Source organism: Halichoeres trimaculatus, unplaced genomic scaffold (assembly GCF_033239565.1).
Source record: "Halichoeres trimaculatus isolate MK-OKI-2021-1 unplaced genomic scaffold, fHalTri1.1 fHalTri1_scaffold_5, whole genome shotgun sequence".
Taxonomy (NCBI): Eukaryota; Metazoa; Chordata; class Actinopteri; order Labriformes; family Labridae; genus Halichoeres; species Halichoeres trimaculatus.
Window position 1 is genome coordinate 975934 of NW_027437183.1, and position 20717 is coordinate 996650.

General features: G+C 38.6%; 1 protein-coding gene across 1 annotated transcript in view; it reads right to left on the minus strand.

Moving 5' to 3' along the window:
* Positions 1-20717, minus strand: part of prdm6 (PR domain containing 6) — an 88218-nt gene that overhangs the window by 25757 nt on the left and 41744 nt on the right. Inside the window, exon 5 of the mRNA XM_074671120.1 lies at positions 15903-16027. Within this exon, the coding sequence (XP_074527221.1) occupies positions 15903-16027 (125 nt within the window). The remainder of the gene's footprint in view (positions 1-15902; positions 16028-20717) is intronic.

Sequence of the window (20717 nt, forward strand, 5' to 3'; positions counted from 1 at the left end):
TCTTGAATAGCACTTGACTTTGATGGTTAATGCAATTTATTGCACTGTTATTACATCAATGATTTGCACGACTGTGTTGTTGTAGAATTTGTTTTTTATACTGAATTAATTTTCATGAGTTAAAGTTAATCTTGATGAAAATGAATAGAACATGAATTTGATGGTTATAAAGTTATTTACATCATTAATGCAGTTATTGAACCTTTGAGGCTACTTATTTGTTGCTTATTCACTGAGTCATAACCTCAGATAGTCGTCCTATAATCGGGCCAATATGGTAATTATTTTTATCATTGGAGAGTCTAATCTCTTCTTGGCTGTCCCTTCGACATATTTTACAACCCCTGAAAAAAAACCACAAGAACTGTCAGCTGTCAATCATTATTAAACGTAACGTAAAGCCTAATTTTTAACCTCTAATAACTAATGAAAACAAAACTTTCAGATAAAAAGGACTTGAATTCAAGGCAACTGAATAATATCTTCAAATCACCACAACAATTTGTGAGAGAAACATTTCTACCAGGTGTATTAATTTTTTAAAGTTTGACCACAGCCCATCTGGAATGACTGGGAGATGGATTTTTTTTTACCTATACTGCAGCCAGCCACCAGGGGGAGCAGTTTTTGTGGTGACCTCACTTCAATCTGAGCGAGATGACGTCCATTTATTTTTTACAGTCTATGGTTGAAACTATAGACTGTAAAAATATGTAAAAATGTTGTAGTTGATTAGCATTTTAACCCTCTGATACATGTCTATCACTTTCTGAACAAAATCAAATACACTGAAAAAAACATCTTTTTTCTTCAAAATAATAATAAATGAAATAAAAATAAATCAAAACATCTGATCTGTAGTTCTACCACAGAAACTATTGCGGTAACGCTTTATATTAAGGTCCTGTAATAAGCATTAATAAGACCTTTGTAAGTACTTATAAGATGCTTATTCACATTATTATTTGTTTATAAGACTATATAACTAATTAATAAGTGTTTAATAAGGTCATTGTAATAGTAAATACAAGACAACTTAATGTATAAGGTAAATGGAACCTAACACTAACCCTCTTTGTTTTTTGTCTTCTGCTTTTGTCTCTCATGAGCCCAACCCTAAACCTAACCATTCAGGGCCCCATACCTAAACCTAACATTTCAGGGCCCCATGTCTAAACCTAACCATTCAGGGCCCCATGCCTAAACCTAACCATTCAGGGCCCCATGCATAAACCTAACCATTCAGGGCCCCATGCATAAACCTAACCATTCAGGGCCCCATGCATAAACCTAACCATTCAGGGCCCCATGCATAAACCTAACCATTCAGGGCCCCATGCCTAAACCTAACCATTCAGGGCCCCATGCATAAACCTAACCATTCAGGGCCCCATGCCTAAACCTAACCATTCAGGGCCCCATGCCTAAACCTAACCATTCAGGGCCCCATGCCTAAACCTAACCATTCAGGGCCCCATGCCTAAACCTAACCATTCAGGGCCCCATGCCTAAACCTAACCATTCGGGGCCCCATGCCTAAACTTAACCTGTGGGGCCCCATGCCTAAACCTAACCATTCGGGGCCCCATGCCTAAACTTAACCTGTGGGGCCCCATGCCTAACCTAACCTGTGGGGCCCCATGCCTTAACCTAACCATTCAGGGCCCCATGCCTAAACTTAACCTGTGGGGCCCCATGCCTAAACCTAACCATTCGGGGCCCCATGCCTATTCTTCAGAGGATATGTTCTTATATTTAATGTTGCAGCAGTAGCACTCAGAGTTAACCCATGCTCCTAACGTCCCAACACTGCACACTTTAAATCCACAACCACGCTAAAAACAGCCTCCACTGTTATTACTCTACGACTGCAGAGGGTATAGTAAACGCTGCCACAGCTGGCCCTTCCACTTTTAACTCTGAAAAGATTTACTGTAATCTAAATATAATATGGGATCCAGTCAGAAACCCTTAAAGAAAAAACATTTCACAGCCATCACCATGAGTTAGACTTGGCAGTACGTCTGTGTCTGTGTCTGTGTCTGCGTCTGTGCGCGCAGCAGAAAGACCCTGAGGTCAGGACAGAGCAGACGCTTTGGATGGTGAAACTGAGGCTGAAAACTCCAAGAAGAAGACACAGTTGGCCGTAGAAACAGGATCAAGCTTTACTGATCCAACCTGTGCCAAACTGAACCGATCCGTACAGGACCAGTTGGTGGAAACGGGCTTTAGCTGGTGCTAGCTGCTGCTAGCTGCTGCTGTATCTGATAGGACGACTTTATCAACCAGAAACGATGAATTTGTCTCAGATATAAACGTGTCTAAAAGAAACCAGCCACAGTTAATGACATTAACATGGAGCATGGTTTTATATTAAAGTCTCTGAATCAGATTGTGGTTGACCCAGTGGATGCTAGCTGTCCTCACTTGACCCACAGAGGGCTGGGATCTGTCCTGTTCCTCACAGACTGACGGACCTGGACTCTGTAACCCTTCATTAGATCTGATCTGACACTAAGAGGGCTGGACTTCCTTAAACCGGCTGAGGATGGTTTCACTTTTCATTCTGTCAAACGGGTCTGTGGAAGGAGGGTTTGGAGTTTTAAAGGGACGTTAAAGCATCCAAGTTTGACAACCGAGAAATCATTCTGGTCCCTTCCTCTTCCTCTTCCTCTTTCTCTACCGCCTGGATCTTAGCTGAGCCAAAAAGAATAGTAAAGTTTTTTTCTTTTGCACAAATAACCAAAGAGTTACGGTAATAAGAACAGCCTATATCAATTGTTTCCTGTGATTGGAGCGTTGTTGTGTGTTGATTCCCATACGGCAACGTGATACCCCAGATATCTCCACACTTGCTTCTTCTTCTTTAAGGAGCCATTTGAAATTTCTCAGGAGCCCAAATAGTTGAGGAGTTACGGTAAAGACCAGAAGTCACGTACATTCCATATTCCATTATTCATATGTCATATAGATAACACTTAAATGTGTTGTAGAAAACTTATATCGCTCATGTTAAGCGTATATGCCTATTATTCTGAATATCTAAGTGCCTTTAAATCTTATTTATCTCATGTTAACTGTCTGATATGGAGAGTATATATCTGAAAATATGAAAGTGTATATATGGCTTTATATGTATATATATATATATATATAGCAATGTGTGCATCTTTTATATAAACATGTTAGACTTGCGCTATGAATACTATACTTACATATCAATATAATTACTGTTATAATTATTATTATTATTGTTTCAAATGTATGTATGTAATTGTATATATTTATATACATATTTCTTTATATGCCTGTATATAATATTTTGTACATTGTACATATCTATGCATAAGTTCATATACTTTTATATAAATATGTATATTTGTGTACTTGGATGTATGTACGTAAACATGGATGTAGACCAAAACGCTAGATACTTTTATTGAAGATATCATATTGTTGCTATTTATGAACGAGCGAGAGAGTATATATATGTGTATGTACATGTGAATATATATATTTATATATATATATATATATATATATATATATATATATATATATATATATATTTATATATACGTGTATATATATATATATATGTATATATATATATGTATATATATATATGTGTATATATATATATATATATATATATATATATATATATATATAATTTATATATATATATATATATATATATATATATATATATATATATATATATATATATATATATATTTATATATATATATATATATATATATATAATTTATTTATTTATTTATCTTTTTCTTTTTTCGTTCTTTTTTTACTTTTTGAGATAAGGGTAGGTGTTATAAGCTCCGCTTCAGCCTACACCTTTTCGGTCACTCTCTGTTTTTTTTTTTTGAGGGCTCGATCATTTTCTGTTTGTTTTTGCCTTTGAATTTTTCTACTTTCAGTATTTATTTTCCACTGTTAAATTGACCGAAATAAATCAAATCAAATCATATAATCAATACATTCCCAGACAAAAAAAACTGACTTTACGGCATTAAAAACATATTTACAGCCTGGTTCAAAACCCGCTTTGGTCCAAAACCACAGACTATAAAACATGGACGTAGTCTCGCCGACGTCACCCGTCTGTTTCTGAAACAGAAAATGAAGCAGATCGGCTATAGCGGCCATATTGGTAGTGGCAAGGGCTTCGCCTACAGCCATAGGGTACCTGTTGGTCACGTGACCTGAGCTGTGCCTCTGATTGGGGGAGCTCGCGATCTTAATATCCTCTAAACGGCCGAGTTAGAAAAAAATTCATCCCTGTACAGTGGGTGCTGATAGTAAAATTAGCGACTCAGACAGGAGACGTGTTTTGAACCAGGCTGTAAATAGGTTAATTTCTGATTTGTAAACAGCTTTTTTTGGCTTGGTGTGTGTGTGACTTCCTGTACTTCCAGAGCCAGCCTCAAGGGGGCACTGGAGAAACAGCAGATTTTAGCTCTTCAGCTTTGTCTCATATTCTCAGACCGGAGGTTGCTGCTTTTCCAAAACGCTGATTTCTCTATCAACACACACTGTACGGTAAATAATTTTTTTTCCAACTCTGCAATTTAGAAGTTATTAGGATTATTTGATTGTCCAATCAGAGACACAGCTCAGGTCACATGACCGGCAGGCGCGCTGTAGCCGTAAGAAAGGAAACTCACAGCCGGCGTCATCTGTGGATTAGCTTCATTTCGCAGTTTCAGGAACAGACGTGTGACGCTGCGGAGACTACGTCCATGTTTTATACGGTCTATGGTTTTAAAGAGTTAGCTTTTTTGAATTGGCGTGTAGCAAATAAGCCGCCGTCAGCAGCGTCCAAGTTTACTGAAACAGACCTGGACATATACGAGACGGCATTTTAGCCACCTCGCCTCTTTACGCCGTCCTTTTCCAGCAGAAAATTTCAACTTTGTTCATCCCTGAAAGTGTCTAACTTCTGCGCAGAGACGTACGGACAAACCAGAGCTCCTTGTGTCCTTCGTACGAATAAAACCTGGCGTTCATATGATTCACCACAGAGAGATAACCATAATAACTGCGGGACAAAGAATTCCTGGCGTGAAATTGCGGTCAGACTTGGAGAGGAATTGGTGAAAAGAGAAGTTGTAAACGCAATAAACAACTTCTTCTACTCTAGCTTATTCCTGTGATAGATGTTCATTTGAGATACACTGCCCCCTGCAGTTTGGGAGAAGATGTTAGGTGGAGTGTTAAAAAGTATAAAAGCCACGCGGTGTTTTCTCATACTGATTTAGCATGTCTCATTTTCCGTGCGTCACGTTCATGTCGAAAGCAAAATCCAGCCTCAACTGGAAGCAGGACTCTCAAACCCAGACACTGGACTCAGATTGATGTCTGCTACCAAGACTCTGAGACGCTCTACCACCTGGATGTAAACAAGCACAGACTCAGGCTTCATTTAAAGTGTTGGGTCTTCAGAATTTAAATCTTTACCGAGGAAAAACTGGGATTTTGGTCGCGTTAACTCCTGAATACTGCTCACCTTGGTTTCATGACCAGAGGCTAACGAGATGAAGGTTTTGGGCCTTTTCTGAAAGTTGTAGATTATCTAATGATACCTTGTTTTATAATCAACCCGTCAGTCCACCTCCAGACTTTAATTTGAAGTCCGATCTGAGAGGGCCGTGCTCCTCTTCCTCCTCTTCCTCGTCTTCCTCCCCCAGCAGGCCCTGCTGCAGCGCTGCAGTCCGCTCATCATAACCGTCCCCCATCCTTCATCAGCTCACCTCTGTCATCAGGCCACCAGGCTCCATTGATCCTCTAATAACCTTACGAGGAGATAATTACACCATCTGTAAGTTGCCCGACGGCGCTATTGACGCCCACGTTACGCGCCGCTCGCCAACGCTTAATTCATTTTGCTACAAACATCTCATATACAAAAAGTGCGAGTCGATACGGTTTGTGCAGCGCGTGAAATGGATCATCCAAATGGGAGAATTATGCAGATGCAGTTTGCAACAGTGCCGAGTCTGTGATTTCTGTCCACATAAAGATGGCGGGGGGTGGTTAGGGGTGTGACGTGAATACTAACCGACCACAGAGTCCAGGACCAGGCCGGACCAACTTCAGAGCAACTTTTTCTCTTTTTCACGTCCACTTTTCGATGAGTGCATTAAATTCATGGACAAACAGAACGTTTACCAACAGCTCCTCAGAAAACACAAAAACTGATCAGAGGAATAATCCACCGTGGAGTGAAAGGAGCCTGAAAAACACGCGTGTGTCCTCAGAGAGAGTCTGACTCCAGAGGGACGTAAAGGATCTGGACTCAGTATTTAGACGCACAGACAACAATGACAGAGGTGTGTTTGCATACATGACTGGAAACCTTTGAACTGGATACTCTGTTTATACATTTTATTTACGTCCTGAGAAAATCAGGCTGTTTGCTAAACGTTGTTTGAATTACAGCTGGCGCTATTCTGCAGTTTGTTATTGCCAATAAATCCCAGCACAGATTACAAAAGTGAGAGTACAGATATTAAAGCACCGAACGGAGGGAGGAGAAAATGAAAACTGCAAAAATCTGAAATCTGATCAAGTGTTTTTGTCTCATTTTCAGGAGAAAGTATCTTTTTATTCTTAATATGAGCCACATTCACCTGACCAGTCCACAAACATGTTTAATTTTAAGTCATTCAAAGATAAAAATGAGGTCTGAATTGCTTGAAACAAGAAACAAAAAAAGTGCCAATGGAAAGGTTTCTGGCATTTAGATATTGACCTAGCTTCAATTTTTCCAGCAATTTTTTCTTAGCAAAGTTTGTAACTTCATTATTTTCTTTAAAATTTTGCAAATTTTTACGAATTTCATTTTTTGTTATTATTTTGATATTTTCATTTTTTTAAATATTGCAAACTTTTTGCATTTTTGGAAACGTTTAAAAATTTCAAAATTTTTTGAAACTTTTGCAAATTTTGTAAATAAAAATAATTTAAGACATTTTTGCAAATTTGCTTAATATAATATTTTTATAATGTTTTCAAATGTTTCGAAATTCAGAAATCTTTATAAAATACTTGCAAATCTATCAAAAATTAAAAAATTAAAACAAAATTTTTAGACATCAAAATGGACTGAAATTTTTGCTTTTCACTTTTTCTTGTTTGAAAATATATATATAATTGCAATTTTTTTTTATTTTCAAAAATCTTTGATTTTTTTGCATTTTTTTTATTTTCAAACACCTTTGAATTTTTTTTTTGGCATTTTAAAAAATGTATGTTATTTTTGCTTTAAAAATTTTTTTTTTTTAAAAAATTGAAATTTTATGAAATGATTTTAAAAAAACTGTCAAATTTATTTGAATTTTTTGGGGGATTTTTAAAAACATTTTGCAAATTAAAAAAAAAATAATAATAATAACAACTAAGACATCACATGTATAACTTTATAAATTTAAAGCCCTTTTCGTTCAGCCTAATATTCACCACATTTTAACAATGAATAAAATATTTATTTTTTATTGTCTTTATTGTGAAGATTAAGTAGATTTTGTGGCTCCTGAATGATGTAATACATTTGAGCTGAGGCTAAATGCTTCCTGTGAAAGTAAAGGTTGCAGAGCCCTGAACTTGTAGAAAATGAGGACACGAACAACAAAGATGTAAAAAGCTTAAATTTCAGCTCCTCTGAGCGATGAACAGTCTGTAACTCCTTGTTGTGGTGCGTCTCTGTCTCCTGCTCTTTACTGCTGTGAGCTATCGGTCAGATTAAGTCACTGAAGCTCTGTTGGAGATCAATAATGATAAGTTACCGGGATAATAAAGCTGTTTCAGATCAATAAAGGTAATTATAATAACGGCGATCATAATGTGACGGCTCAAAAACTGTTTACTGTAAAGAAAGACGAGGTGTCTTCAGTCTTTGTCTCCAAACTTTCTCCTCCTCTTCCTCCTTTTTCCCGTGTTTGTATAAAAACATCTCGCCGTACCTCTGGACGCCAGAGAGCAGGAACGGAGGACAGCGTGGAGGAGGTGTAACCCAGGAGGAGCAGATGAAAGAGAAGAAAGGAGGAGCGAGGGATGAGGAGAAGAATGCAAACAAAAGGAGGAGGACAAAGAGGAGTCCCCTTGAAGTGATTTGATTTTTCTGTCAGTGAACATGCTGTTGTTGTTAGGCGGCGGCCGGGCTGCGCTCCGTCAACAGGACAAGCTGTGATTGGATGGAACGTCCACGAGTAAACAACCGCAGGGTGTGTGTGTGTGTGTGTGTGTAGCTGTGTGTGTATGTGTGTGTTTTCTTTGTTGTGTGGTTTGGCTGTAACGTATACATTGTCTTTAATGTGACTTCTGAGCGTGTGTAATGTAAGTTTTGTGGCGTGTTTTTTTAATCTATGACAAAAATTAAATCAAAGTGCAGAAGTTTCAGAGACTTTTAGTCCCAGAGACACAGAGAAAGATCTGTCGATGTTTGTGTGGATTAAAATGAAGTTATTATTCACTGCTTCAAGGCAAAATCATCCTCTCACTCTCTTTAAACGTGCATAAAGACGAAGACGGTGCAGACAGCTTATCTCCACAATCAGACACAGAACAAGAGCAAACTGAGCAGATAGCAGAGGGGTATGATGGGTAAATATGCTGCGCTGAGGACACACAGATCTCCAGCCCTCTCTGCAGGGTTTCGACGTCACGCTCATCCTCTGTGCACTCAATCAGCCGATAACGATGCAATGGAAAACCCAAACGCAGTTAGGAGGAAGATGTCTTTAATTTAGAGCAGAGCTGCCGACTTTCAGCGCACAAAGAGGAGTAATCTAATTTATTTCCTTTTGGATGTGAAGAAATGTTTCTGACTGCAGGGTGGAACAAAAGCTTCACTGCTGCCCGTGTGTTGGTACACCATGTTTCAGCGCGTCGGCTCCTCTCTACCTCTAAGGACCACATGCAGGGAGACTGATCCAGTCTGAGAGCCTGGTGTCTGGAGCCTGAAGCCTATCTGGAGGCTTCAGGGCGCGGAGGAAGCAGGAGGATCATGAACTCCACCTCAAACTGTTCATATCAACAGCTGTTTCTGCTGGTTTCACTCCACAGGGTCTAAGTTTTGGGTCACGGAGAAACAGTTCAGCCCTGGTTCCACAAAGTGGTCCAGTTTGGATCAGTAAAGCCTGATCCTGTTTGTGTTTCCTCAGCCAACCCTGCCCCCTTGTGGTAGATGGCGTGTAAGACAGATGCCGATAGCAGTGTTGATCACGTTATAGTGTGACGCCATAGCAGTGCGACAGAGTTTACCCTGCAAATGAATCCAACGAAGAAGAAAAAAGCAGCTAACTCTGCTCTAAATTCTGCATTTCACTGATAACTTTTAGTAATGTCCTTAAAAAACAAAGCTCAAACTAGAATGTTCCGTGTGCAGCCTCTGTCAGCTTCTAGAATGTTCCGTGTGCAGCCTCTGTCAGCTTCTAGAATGTTCCGTGTGCAGCCTCTGTCAGCTTCTAGAATGTTCCCTGTGTGCAGCCTCTGTCAGCTTCTAGAATGTTCCGTGTGCAGCCTCTGTCAGCTTCTAGAATGTTCTGTGTGCAGCCTCTGTCAGCTTCTAGAATGTTCCGTGTGCAGCCTCTGTCAGCTTCTAGAATGTTCTGTGTGCAGCCTCTGTCAGCTTCTAGAATGTTCCGTGTGCGGCCTCTGTCAGCTTCTAGAATGTTCTGTGTGTGCAGCCTCTATCAGCTTCTAGAATGTTCCGTGTGTGCAGCCTCTGTCAGCTTCTAGAATGTTCCGTGTGCAGCCTCTATCATCTTCTAGAATGTTCCGTGTGTAGAGCCTCTATCATCTTCTAGAATGTTTTGTCAGATGTTCCATCACAGATTATTTTTTTCATATTCATTACATCACTGCACTGAGAGACTCAGCTTGATTTAACTGTTCCATTGTTTGTTTACAATTTAAAATAAACTAGAATAAACTTCAAAGTGTTTACAAAATGTTAAGAAGGAGCTTTATATGAGCCACATCCATCAAAGGTGAGCTCTGCTGCGGCTCGATAAAACTACCCCCCTACTGGACAAACCAGATTCTTCAAACCAAAGCCTTTATACCCTGCTACTGAATCAAGACCAGCAATCACTTTATTAACGAAGGAATGAAACTCAACATGACGCACAGAACTGTCGGCAGGACACTGATCTGAATGTTTGTGAGACAAACAGTGATCACCGGCTTCATCCACGCTCTCTTGACAGAGAATTAGGCAACAAAATCCACCAAAAAAATACATTGATTTAAACTTTTCACATGTTTTATTAATGTTATAGATGCTATTGTCATACTTTAGTATCAAATACCAGGCGGTGAATGACCATCTGTGACTTCAGCTCACTGCATGAGGCGCTGTCTTGTTGGATACTTTCATGGAAAAGATCACTTAGTTCATTCATGAGGAATATTAATCAGACTGGTAACGCAATTTCAAGAAATTAAAGTTCAGTTGCATCTTTTTTATTCTCGTTTGACGTCAGTTTTTCAGGATTTCAGCCTCAAACCAGGGTCAAAACTCCAACCAGCAAAACTCACAGTAGAGCAGGTGCGGAGTGAGAGAGAGGAGCACACGTAGAGAAGAGAAACTGAAACTTAACTATGACCACAGATATCAAAGTTATCTATAAATACAGTAATTCTCTGTTGAAATACTGAGAACATACTAAATCATTCTGAATAAATGCAAATAAAAGTCCAGACAATACAATAATTTGTGTTTTTCTGCCTTAATTAGTCTATTTTTATCTTTTAATGTCAGACGTTCATCGTGGACAGCAAAGGAAAGGTTTCCATACACACGTTTCACACACAACAATAAACAGTTTCAACTTGAATCGTTGGATGTACATCAAGGAGAAGATTTGGAGGTGTTTTAATTCCTTTTCTGTGTTTTCTTTTTTAAAAACGAGGAGGATGTCCCCTCCCTGCTGTGAGATGGACCCAGAGTTTGGATTGAAAAGGGACACAGACGCCATCTGGGACGGATTAAGCAGCAGAGAGTGGGGACACGGCATATTTCTGGATCTTTCCCTGCTTATGGTCAGTTTCCTCTGAAGCTTTAGGAACAAGAAGAGACACAGAGTCGGCCACAGATCAGCGAAGAAGAGGAGGAGGAGGAAGATTTCAGCTTATTTCATTTTCTATCCTCACATCAAATCACTGTCACAGCGAAGGAATAAAAAGCTTTTACTGTAAATGTTTAAGTTTCATGAGCTTCACCATCGTCTCCTCCTCATCCGGTCTCTGGGTCTGTGTTTCAGGGAGGATCAGAGACTCTGCTCCTCTGTAACGCTCCTCAAACAGAGGAGACGCAACAGGAGCTAAACGCCACAGCTCGCCATCGTCACAGACTAATGACATCACAGCTCACCTGCCCCTCAGGTGTCTCTGATCCCAGATGATCAGTGGTCAGTTTTCTGCAGAGTTATGGGGAAACGTGTCAGGATGGTTTTATGGGAGGATCAGGATCAGGATCTGGATCAGGATCAGGATCAGGATCAGGATCAGGATCAGGATCAGGATCTGGATTTGACCAGGATTGATTCTTATATACAGACTATGTTTACCTGCAGCAAAAGGAAGGAAGGAAGGGAGGGACAAGAAAGAATGAATGAAGAAAGGGAGTTAGGAAAGGTGAAATGGTAGGTAAGAAAAATTGGAGGGAAGAAGTACAGCAGGAAGGGAGGAACCAAGGGAAGAATAGAGGAACAAAGGGAGGAAAGCAGGAAAGAGTGAAAGGAAGGAAATGAAAAAAATAGAGCAAAGACAGAAGGAAAGAGGGAAAGAACCAAGGAAAAAAGAAAGGAAGGAAATAAAAAAACAAGGAAGGAATTTACAAAGTTAAGGTAAGAGAGTAAACAAACCAAGAAATGAAAAGAGAGGTGGGAAGGAGAGAAGGAAGGAGAGAAAGGGGAGACAAGGAGTGAGAGAAAAGGGAAGAAGTATGGAAAGAAAAGAGGGAAGGAAATGAGGAAAGGAACTAAAAAAAGGAGAGGATGGAGGGTCAAAGGAAGGACAAAGAGAAAGAAGAAAGGAGAAGAAAGAAGAAGGAAAGAAAGGAAAGATGGAGGGAGGGAGGAAGGAAGGAAGGAAGAAAGAAAGGAAGGTAGGAAAAAAGAAAGGAGAGGAATGTCGGACAAATGAAGCAATGCACAAAGGAAGAAGGGAGGGACAAAAAGGAAGGAACTGTGGAGGACAGAAGAAGAAAGAAAAGAAGGAAGGAAATTAGGAAAGGGAATTAAAAAGGAAAGGATGGAGTGCCAAAGGAAGGAAAAAACAGAAAGAAAAAAGTTGGAGAAAGATGAAGAAAAGAAAGTAAGGATGGAGGGACCAAGGTAGGATGAAAGGCTGGAAGAAAAGGGGAAAGCAAGAAGGAAGGAAGGATGGACTAAGGAAGGATGGAGGAAGGGAGGAATGAAAGGAAAGACAAATTAATGCACAAAGGAAGGAGGGAAAGACAAATGAAGGAAGGAAAAAAGGAAGGAAAAAAGGAAGGAATGAAGGAAGGAAGGACAAATAAAGCAATGTACAAATATAGGAGGGAGGGACAAAGGTAGGATGAAAGGCAGGAAGAAAGGGGGAAAGCAAGAAGGAAGGAAGGATGGAAGATGAAAGGATGGTGGAAGGGAGGAAGGGAGGAATGGAAGGTAGGACAAATGAATAAATGCACAAAGGAGGGAGGGAGAGACAAAGGAAGGAAGGAAGGAAGGAAGGAAGGAAGGAAGGAAGGAAGGAAGGAGGAAGAAAGGAAGGAAGGGAGGAAGGGAAAGAAGGAAGGGAGGAAGGAAGGAAGGAAGAAACGATGGAGGAAGAAAGGAAGGAAGGGAGGAAGGGAAGGAAGGAATGAAGGAAGAAGGAAGGAAGGGAAGGAAGAAGGAAGGATGGAAGGACGTGAAGGAGAAGGATGGAAGGAGATAAGAAGGATAGAGGAAGGAAAGAAGGAAGGAAGAAGAGGAGATAGGACAATGAAAGCAGTGCACAAAGGAAGGCTGGAGAGACAAAGGAAGGAAGGATGGAGAAAGGAGGGAAGAAAGGAAGGAGAAGGAAAGGAAGGAGGGCCAGAAAAAAAGTTGTCCCAAATATTCATCCAACACTTCTCAGATATTTTTTTTACTTTCTCAGATATTGATCAGATTTACCGAACATTTCTCCTCCTGCATCCTGAGCTTTTGACCTGCTCTGTGTCACGTCCTAACTCTGGTTCAGTTTCCTCTGACGAGTTTTTAAAACTCTCACATTTTCACATCCTGATCAGTCCGTTCATGAACAGTGAACAGCCCAGATTTAGTTAAACTGGACTTTACGTTTGGCCCGACTCTGCTGTAGATAGTCTATCTGTCCAATGAGAGTAAACTTTTGATTTCTTAAACGTGAGGCTGACAGAAACGTAGTGACATGTTTCACAGAAAGTGTTGAACAAACAGAGACTGTGGAGTCAGCGGGGTTTATGAGTATAAGTGTACCCGATGTACTCGGACTGGATTTACGTCCGTCCAATGAGCTCTGAGATCACTGACTTCAGGCTGACATGCTGAAGCAGACAACAGGACGCTTAATGCAGTTAAAAAATACAATATTTAATTTGTGCTGGAGTTAGGAAGTGAGGTTTTGGAAGGAATGCATTGGCAGAACAGGTCCTCATAAACATTGTAATGTAATTGTGTGTGTGTGTGTGTGTGTGTGTGTGTGTGTGTGTGTGTGTGAGCAGAGGCTGTCACGACCAACGATGTCATGTAAAAGAGTCGTTCCAGCTGTAAAACAAAGCCCTCTGTGGCCAAACGTCTCTAATTTGCAATCAGCACGATCTTGTTGTGGAGCGGCTCGCTGAAAGACGAGCTCCTAATTCAATTCATTTCCATTTAGATTCCCCCGATTAAAACTCGGCCTCATGTTGTTCTTTACTTCATAATCGTGTAAGAAGAAAAATGTCAAAGTTTGTTTTTTCCCCCTGCAGGGAGTTACTCTGTCAAATCCCGAGAAAAAACAGTTTGAATGGAAAAAATCTAAACAGGCTGAGTGAGCAGAAAACTGGAGCAGATCTAAACAAAAATAAATTAGTGACAGAGGACGAGAGGGAAAAGACAAAGGCCAGGAGCTGCAGAGGGAACGAAGAGAAAACAGACCCAGTCGAAAACTTCTCACACACACACACACACACACACACTGGGTTTAATGAGGAGTGTGTGTTGACAACATGAAAGTGCTGTCTCTGTTTGTTAAAGCATCCAAGCAGCTGAAATCACGAAACGTGGACAGCTGAGGAGACCTCATCAAACGGTCACGTTCATGGTTACCCTCACCACGCTCGCTGTGTTTATCTCCTGTTTTACACTCCAGACTTTAAAGGACGCAAAAATACACCGGGATCAAAAAGATAATCCTGAAGTTCACAAATCTTAGCCCAACAGTCTTCAACCTGTGGCCCTTTGACTCCTCTGCAGTGGCTCCTTGTAGCTTTAATAAACATAATTGAAATGAAGAGTTTTTATTTTTCTTACAGAGGGTATTGATAATAAATGACATTGACACCAAATAAAATAAAGCGTAAACATTTTTCAAGATTTTTGCATTTTTTTAATTCTGCAATTTTTTTGCAAATTATTTGAATTCCTTTGTTATGAAAATTTTGCAATTTGTAAATATTTCCAAATTTTCCATCTTTTTAAAATTGCCATTTTTTTTATTTTTATTTTTATTTATTTTTTATTTTTGCTAATTTAAAAGATTTTGAAAAATTTTAACATTGAAAATTTTTTGGAAGTTTTGCAAATTTTTCAAAATTTTACAAATATTTCATTTTATAGTTTCCACATTTTTGAAATTTTTGAAACGTTTTGCAACTTATCAAAACAATAAATTTAGCAAATTTATGAAATTACACATTTTTTATTTAATTATTTATTTTAATTTATTAGAAATAAAAAACTAAGACCTTACATGTACAATTTTATTAAAAAACCCTCTTGTTTAGATAATTATTTACTAGATTTTTTGTATGTTTAGAATTTTAGACACTTTTCTGTCTTTATTCTGAAGATAAAATCCTTTTTGTGGCTCCCAAATGACTTTAATCCAGGTGATCTGAGGAAAAATGGCTCTTATGAAAGTAAAGGTTGCAGACCCCTGCTGTAGCTCATTGTTTGTTGACCACAGGGCCGAAGACCTTACATCCGCTGTGGTGTATTTACCTTATTTTGTTCCTGTGTGTGTCTGGAGATCCTGTGTGTAAACATGGTGGCACTGTTTTCACAAAAGACCAGCTGTTACCAGCCTGGAGCATTTCAATGCTAACCGGTGCTAGGCCCAATGTTCCCTGTGATCTGAAGAGAAGAAGGCAAGAGCGACGTGCTGGTTCTCAGGTGTGAGCTAATAAGTGACGACATGGACCTGTCCTTCATCCATCATTATTGGGAAGCTAACCGTGCTAATCCAGCACCAGAGGGTATACCAGAGGTCGTGGCTAACAGAGCTAACACCAGACTGGAAGGATTTCACCTGCTGTGAACCAACAGGATACAGGACACACTGTTTATATATTCCTTAATTTTTTAAACTCTTTACTTTCTTGTATTGTTGATCTGACTTTAAATTTCCCTTCTGGATTAGGGAAGTACATTCTATTGTATCCTAGTCTAAATCCTGATCTGATGAAGAGATTACGACACGTATATCTAGGTATATCAAACTAAACCAGGATGACTTCCCCAGTCGGTATAAACTGGATATCCACTGACACATGTTAGCCAATAGAGCATCGTCAGTGACTTCATCATACGGGCCTGGGATTCCAGAAAGTATCAGAACCTAAAGTCCAGAACTGATCTTGAAAGTGTTCAGAGTTGAGGGTAAAACGATAAAGAAGTGTGTTCACTCACAGTTCTCGTCCTGAGCGATGCACTGCAGCGGGATGCCGAAGAAGGAGGTGTAGGAGTCGTTGTACCAAACCAGCAGCTCCGTTCCTCTGGGGATGTCCATACACGCTCTGTAGAAAATACAGGACCTGAAAAACACACAAACACACATATTTAAGTCAAGATAATCAGCTGATTAAAGCAAGTTGTTACTTTAAAAGAGTAACCTCGCACCAGAAAAAAACCTTTACTGAAATGAACTGAAGTGTATTACCTTCATCTAAACTTTCTTTAGTTCAAACACTAACAGCAGCAGCTAAACCAGATCACTTCAGCACCTTAAACAGAGCAAAACCACCTTGTTTGTATAAATGCTGAAACTGTGTCTCTGCGTACAGTTTCCAAGTCAAATTTCCTCAGTCACAGGTGCCGCCATTAGCAGCTATTGCAGCCAGAGTCTGTGCAGTAGAGACTGTGAGGGATTCTAGGAGAATCTGAGTGGAGCTGGGTGACAAAAATAATATATATAATAATAAACATTATATGATAATAATAATAATAATAATAATAATAATAATAATAATAATAATAATAATAATAATAATGATTTTATATATATATATATATATATATATATATATATATATATATATATATATATATATATATATATATATATATATTTATTTATTTTTTTATTTATTCATTTTATTTTATTTTATTAATATTAATTTTTTTTGGGAGAGTCTAATCACTTCCTGACTCTACCTCCAGACATATTTTACAATCCCAGAAAAAAATACACGAGAATGTCAGCTGTCAATCATTGTTAAACATGACGTAAAACCTTGTTTTTAACCTCATATAACTAATGAAAACAAAACTTTCCAGAAAAAAGAGGACTTGGATACAAGACAGCCAAATGATATCTTCAAATCACCACAACAATCAGACGTGAGAAACATTTCTACCAGGTGGATTAATTTTTTAAAGTTTGACCACAGCCCATCTGGAATGACTGGGAGATGGATTTTTAACCTATACTGCAGCCAGACACCAGGGGGAGCAGTTTTTGTGGAGACTTCACTTTGAGCCCAACATATGACATCCAATTTTTTCACAGTCTTTGGTTCCACGGACCACAAATTATCACAATCATTACAAAAATAAAAAAATTAAAAAAGCTAATAAAAAGGCTTTTAGCGAAGCAGAGCTTATAGTTGCCAAACCCTTAAGAAAACAATTAAAAAAAAAAAAAAAAAAAAAAAGGAATGATTTCCTTTCGCTTGACAAAAAAAAAAATCACATTTTAGACAAAAATCTTGGGAATGTGGGAACACAGGCACACTCCCACACCAGGAATGGCACAGACCATGTCCACATGTAGCTAAGGATCTGGGAAACTGCAGATATCTTTACATGTTTAGTCCTGTCGTCTGCACCAAACCACAGTTTAACATCACTAAAAACAATGTTTTCTGAAAGTGAAGAGTTTGGAAAACTCTGGTATCACAGTAATGTGTAGACACCAATAAACCGTAAACTGTATAAAACACGGACGTAGTCTCCATGACGTCACCGGTCTGTTTCTGAAACGGAAAATGAAGCAGATCGGCTTTCCCGGCCATATTGGTAGTGGCAAGGGCTTTGTGTACAGCTATAGGGCGCCTGTTGGTCACATGACCTGAGCTGTGCCTCTGATTGGGCGAGCTCACAATCTTAATATCCTCTGAACTGCTAAATTAAAAACAAATTCACCCTCATACAGTGTGTGACAATAGTGAAATCAGCGACTCAGACAGGAGACGTTTTTTGAACCAGGCTGTAAACAGGTTAATTTCTGCAGTGAAAACAGCTTTTTTTTGGTTTGGTGTGTTTGTGACTTCCTGTACATCCAGAGCCAGCCTCAAGTGGACACTGGAGAAGCAGCAGATTTTAGCTCTTCATTCTTAAATAGTCTTAATTTCTTGGACCAGAGGCTGCGGCTTGCAAGGAGTCCCCTGGGTCCTAATACGGATCCTCTCCTGGTCCATATTGGACTGTAAAACCTCAGACCTGTAACTCCTGGTCTGACTCTGCCCAGTATGTTGGTTTGTTGTTGTAGTCAAGATAAATATGATCTGGTTTGGACACGCTTTGTTTTATTTTGAAACTGAATCAGAAGATTTAGCATGTTTAAACTGAGTGTCATTGCTCCGGTATTTGCCAAAAACAGGAAGCTACGTATCTGATCCAGAGGACTCCAACCGACTACGACGTAACGGAGAAAATCTGGAGCTACCTGCTGTTTCTGTGCTCACGGACTTTCCATTTCCCTTCAGATGATTAATGAAACTGCTGCTCAAGCCCCGTGTTGGTAACCAGCGATTTTAGTTTCTGGAGGCTGAACGCGGGTATTATTTTATCGTTTCAGATCAAGAAACTAACAGAAAAGCTGCAGCTTCTTCAAAATAAAATGCTTGTTCAGTGAATAGCTGTGTGTTTCAGTCATTGTTTTGTGTACAAAGTGTGTAACGGACACACTCAGCGGTCAACGTGAGGCGTAACAGACTCTGACTCTGCGTCCCATCTGATAACAGCTCCATTTAACGTCTGACCAAACCCAAGTGATTTATGGGAATTATCTGCTGTCTCTCACTGCGTTCAGACCATTAATAATAACCAGGATAACCAGGAGGTGACGGTTTCTGGGTCACACCGCCGCTGGAACAACACGTCAGCGTCCCAAAAACATCACTGTACCACGGCGAGCCCACGGCACGCTCAGACCACGTCTTCAGACTATTTAAAAACCCTTTCCCCATGTTTTCCCTTTCTTCGTACGGGTGTCAGACGGACCAGACTGTAACTGAGAGGTCACAGGTTCAACTCCCACAGGACGCCTTTGTTTTCCTGCCAAAGTGCCTTCGAGCCAGAAAACTAATTACTCTGAGAAAACCTCCAAAAACAGACGGAGCTGATATTAAATCTGAGCTGTAACTGCTTTTTAATGTCCGGGTGATTCAGACCACATCTGCGAGGAACAGATGAAGTTTGACCCGACGTCACTTTAACGCCTCTTTGTGGCGTTTTATCGTTTGAGCTCGTTACCTGAAAACTCTCTGATTCTACGTCACTTCAGACCGGTTTTAGATTGATCCCTTCACCCTGACGTTTACTCCACTGAGAAAGAATTCAGACTTTCTGCAGACGGATAATCTCACAGTCACAGTTTGGACAACTTCATATTTTCCTGTCAGGACTACTCTCAGGGGAGGAGGGGAAAATAAACACGGAGGAGGAGAATATGAGGAGGATAAATAACTAAAGAGACTAATGTAAGAAGACAGAAAGAAAAGTCAGACGGAGATGGAGGGGTGTATCAGCTGTTCGACATGATGCTCCTTAAATAAGACTGAGAAAAACAAACAGAAAGAGGAGGAAACGTGTAAAAAAGAAACAAAAGAGAGGAATTAAAAAATGATAAAAATGACAGAAAAGACCCAGAAAATTTTAACTCCCCTTTACAAAAGGCACTGCATTAAAAGCAGACGTGACTCTGTAGTGGAGGTCACTGCATGGGCCGAGAATCACGTCCGTAACAGCAAAAATACACCAGATGTGTTTGGTCTGGACCCACTCTGTTGAATTTAGCTGTTTCCAAGCTCCACAGGTCTGAGTCCTCTGGATCAGATACTCATTACATGTAAATTCACTGAGTGGGGACAGGAAGTTGTGCTTAGAAACTGCCCAAAAACGTCCAGTGACTTTCAAAATAAAACAAAGCGTACAAATACAGGAAACCAAACTGTACTATTCAGAAAGGAAACCATGAGTAGACCTGAGAAACCTTTTTTTTTTTTTTTCTAATTGAGCAGACAGATGGTCATCAGTGAAAAAAGAACAAGGTTTTATTTGTATTTAACGAAAAATTTCCCACCAGCCAAAAGGAAAAATCTGGTTTTTTTATAATAGAAAAAAACACAATATTATTATTATTATTATTATTATTATTATTATTATTATTATTATTATTATTATTATTATTATTATTACTATTATAAATATTATTAATATAATAATAATAATAATAATAACAAATACGATCTAATAAAAAATGATTAATCAATTGAAACAAAACAAAATTTAGAAATATTTAAAAAATAGCATTAAAAATTGAATAGTAAGACAAACCAAAACAATAAAAAATATTTTAAAAACATCATTAAAAAATAAATTAATTAATTAAAAAGGAAGCAATTTTTTTTCAAAACAAAAATAATTAAAAAATAAATAAATAAAAAAAGCAAAACAAAAAATATTAAAAAATATCATTAAAAGATAAATAAATAAAAAACGAAACAAAAAATATTTTAAAATATCATTAAAAAATAAATAAATAAATAAATACGCACAAATTTAATATTAAAAATATATAATTAAAAGATAAATAAATAAAAAAACCAAAACATAAAAACAAAACAAAAAACAATAACAAAAGAAAACAAAAACAAAAAATAGTTTCAAATTAGACACCTGCGCCTCTAAGACACAGTTTTTCTGACAACACCGGCTGGTGTTGGTTGTAACAATTGGCTTGAATTACACTAGAAAAAGAAGAAGTCAGCAGATTTCACCATTAATGCAGCTAAAAATAATTATAGCTATTCCAAACATGTATTTACATGGAACCACAAGTTTTTCATTTTTACCACATGAACCACCAAAACATTGGTGCACTGTTAAAAAAAAAAAAGCTGTGGTAAACTGTTAAACACTGAAACCCTGTAAATAATAATCATAAAAAAAGGAGCCTAATAGTGTAAAAGAAATTGAAATTAACACATTGTTGTGCCTTTT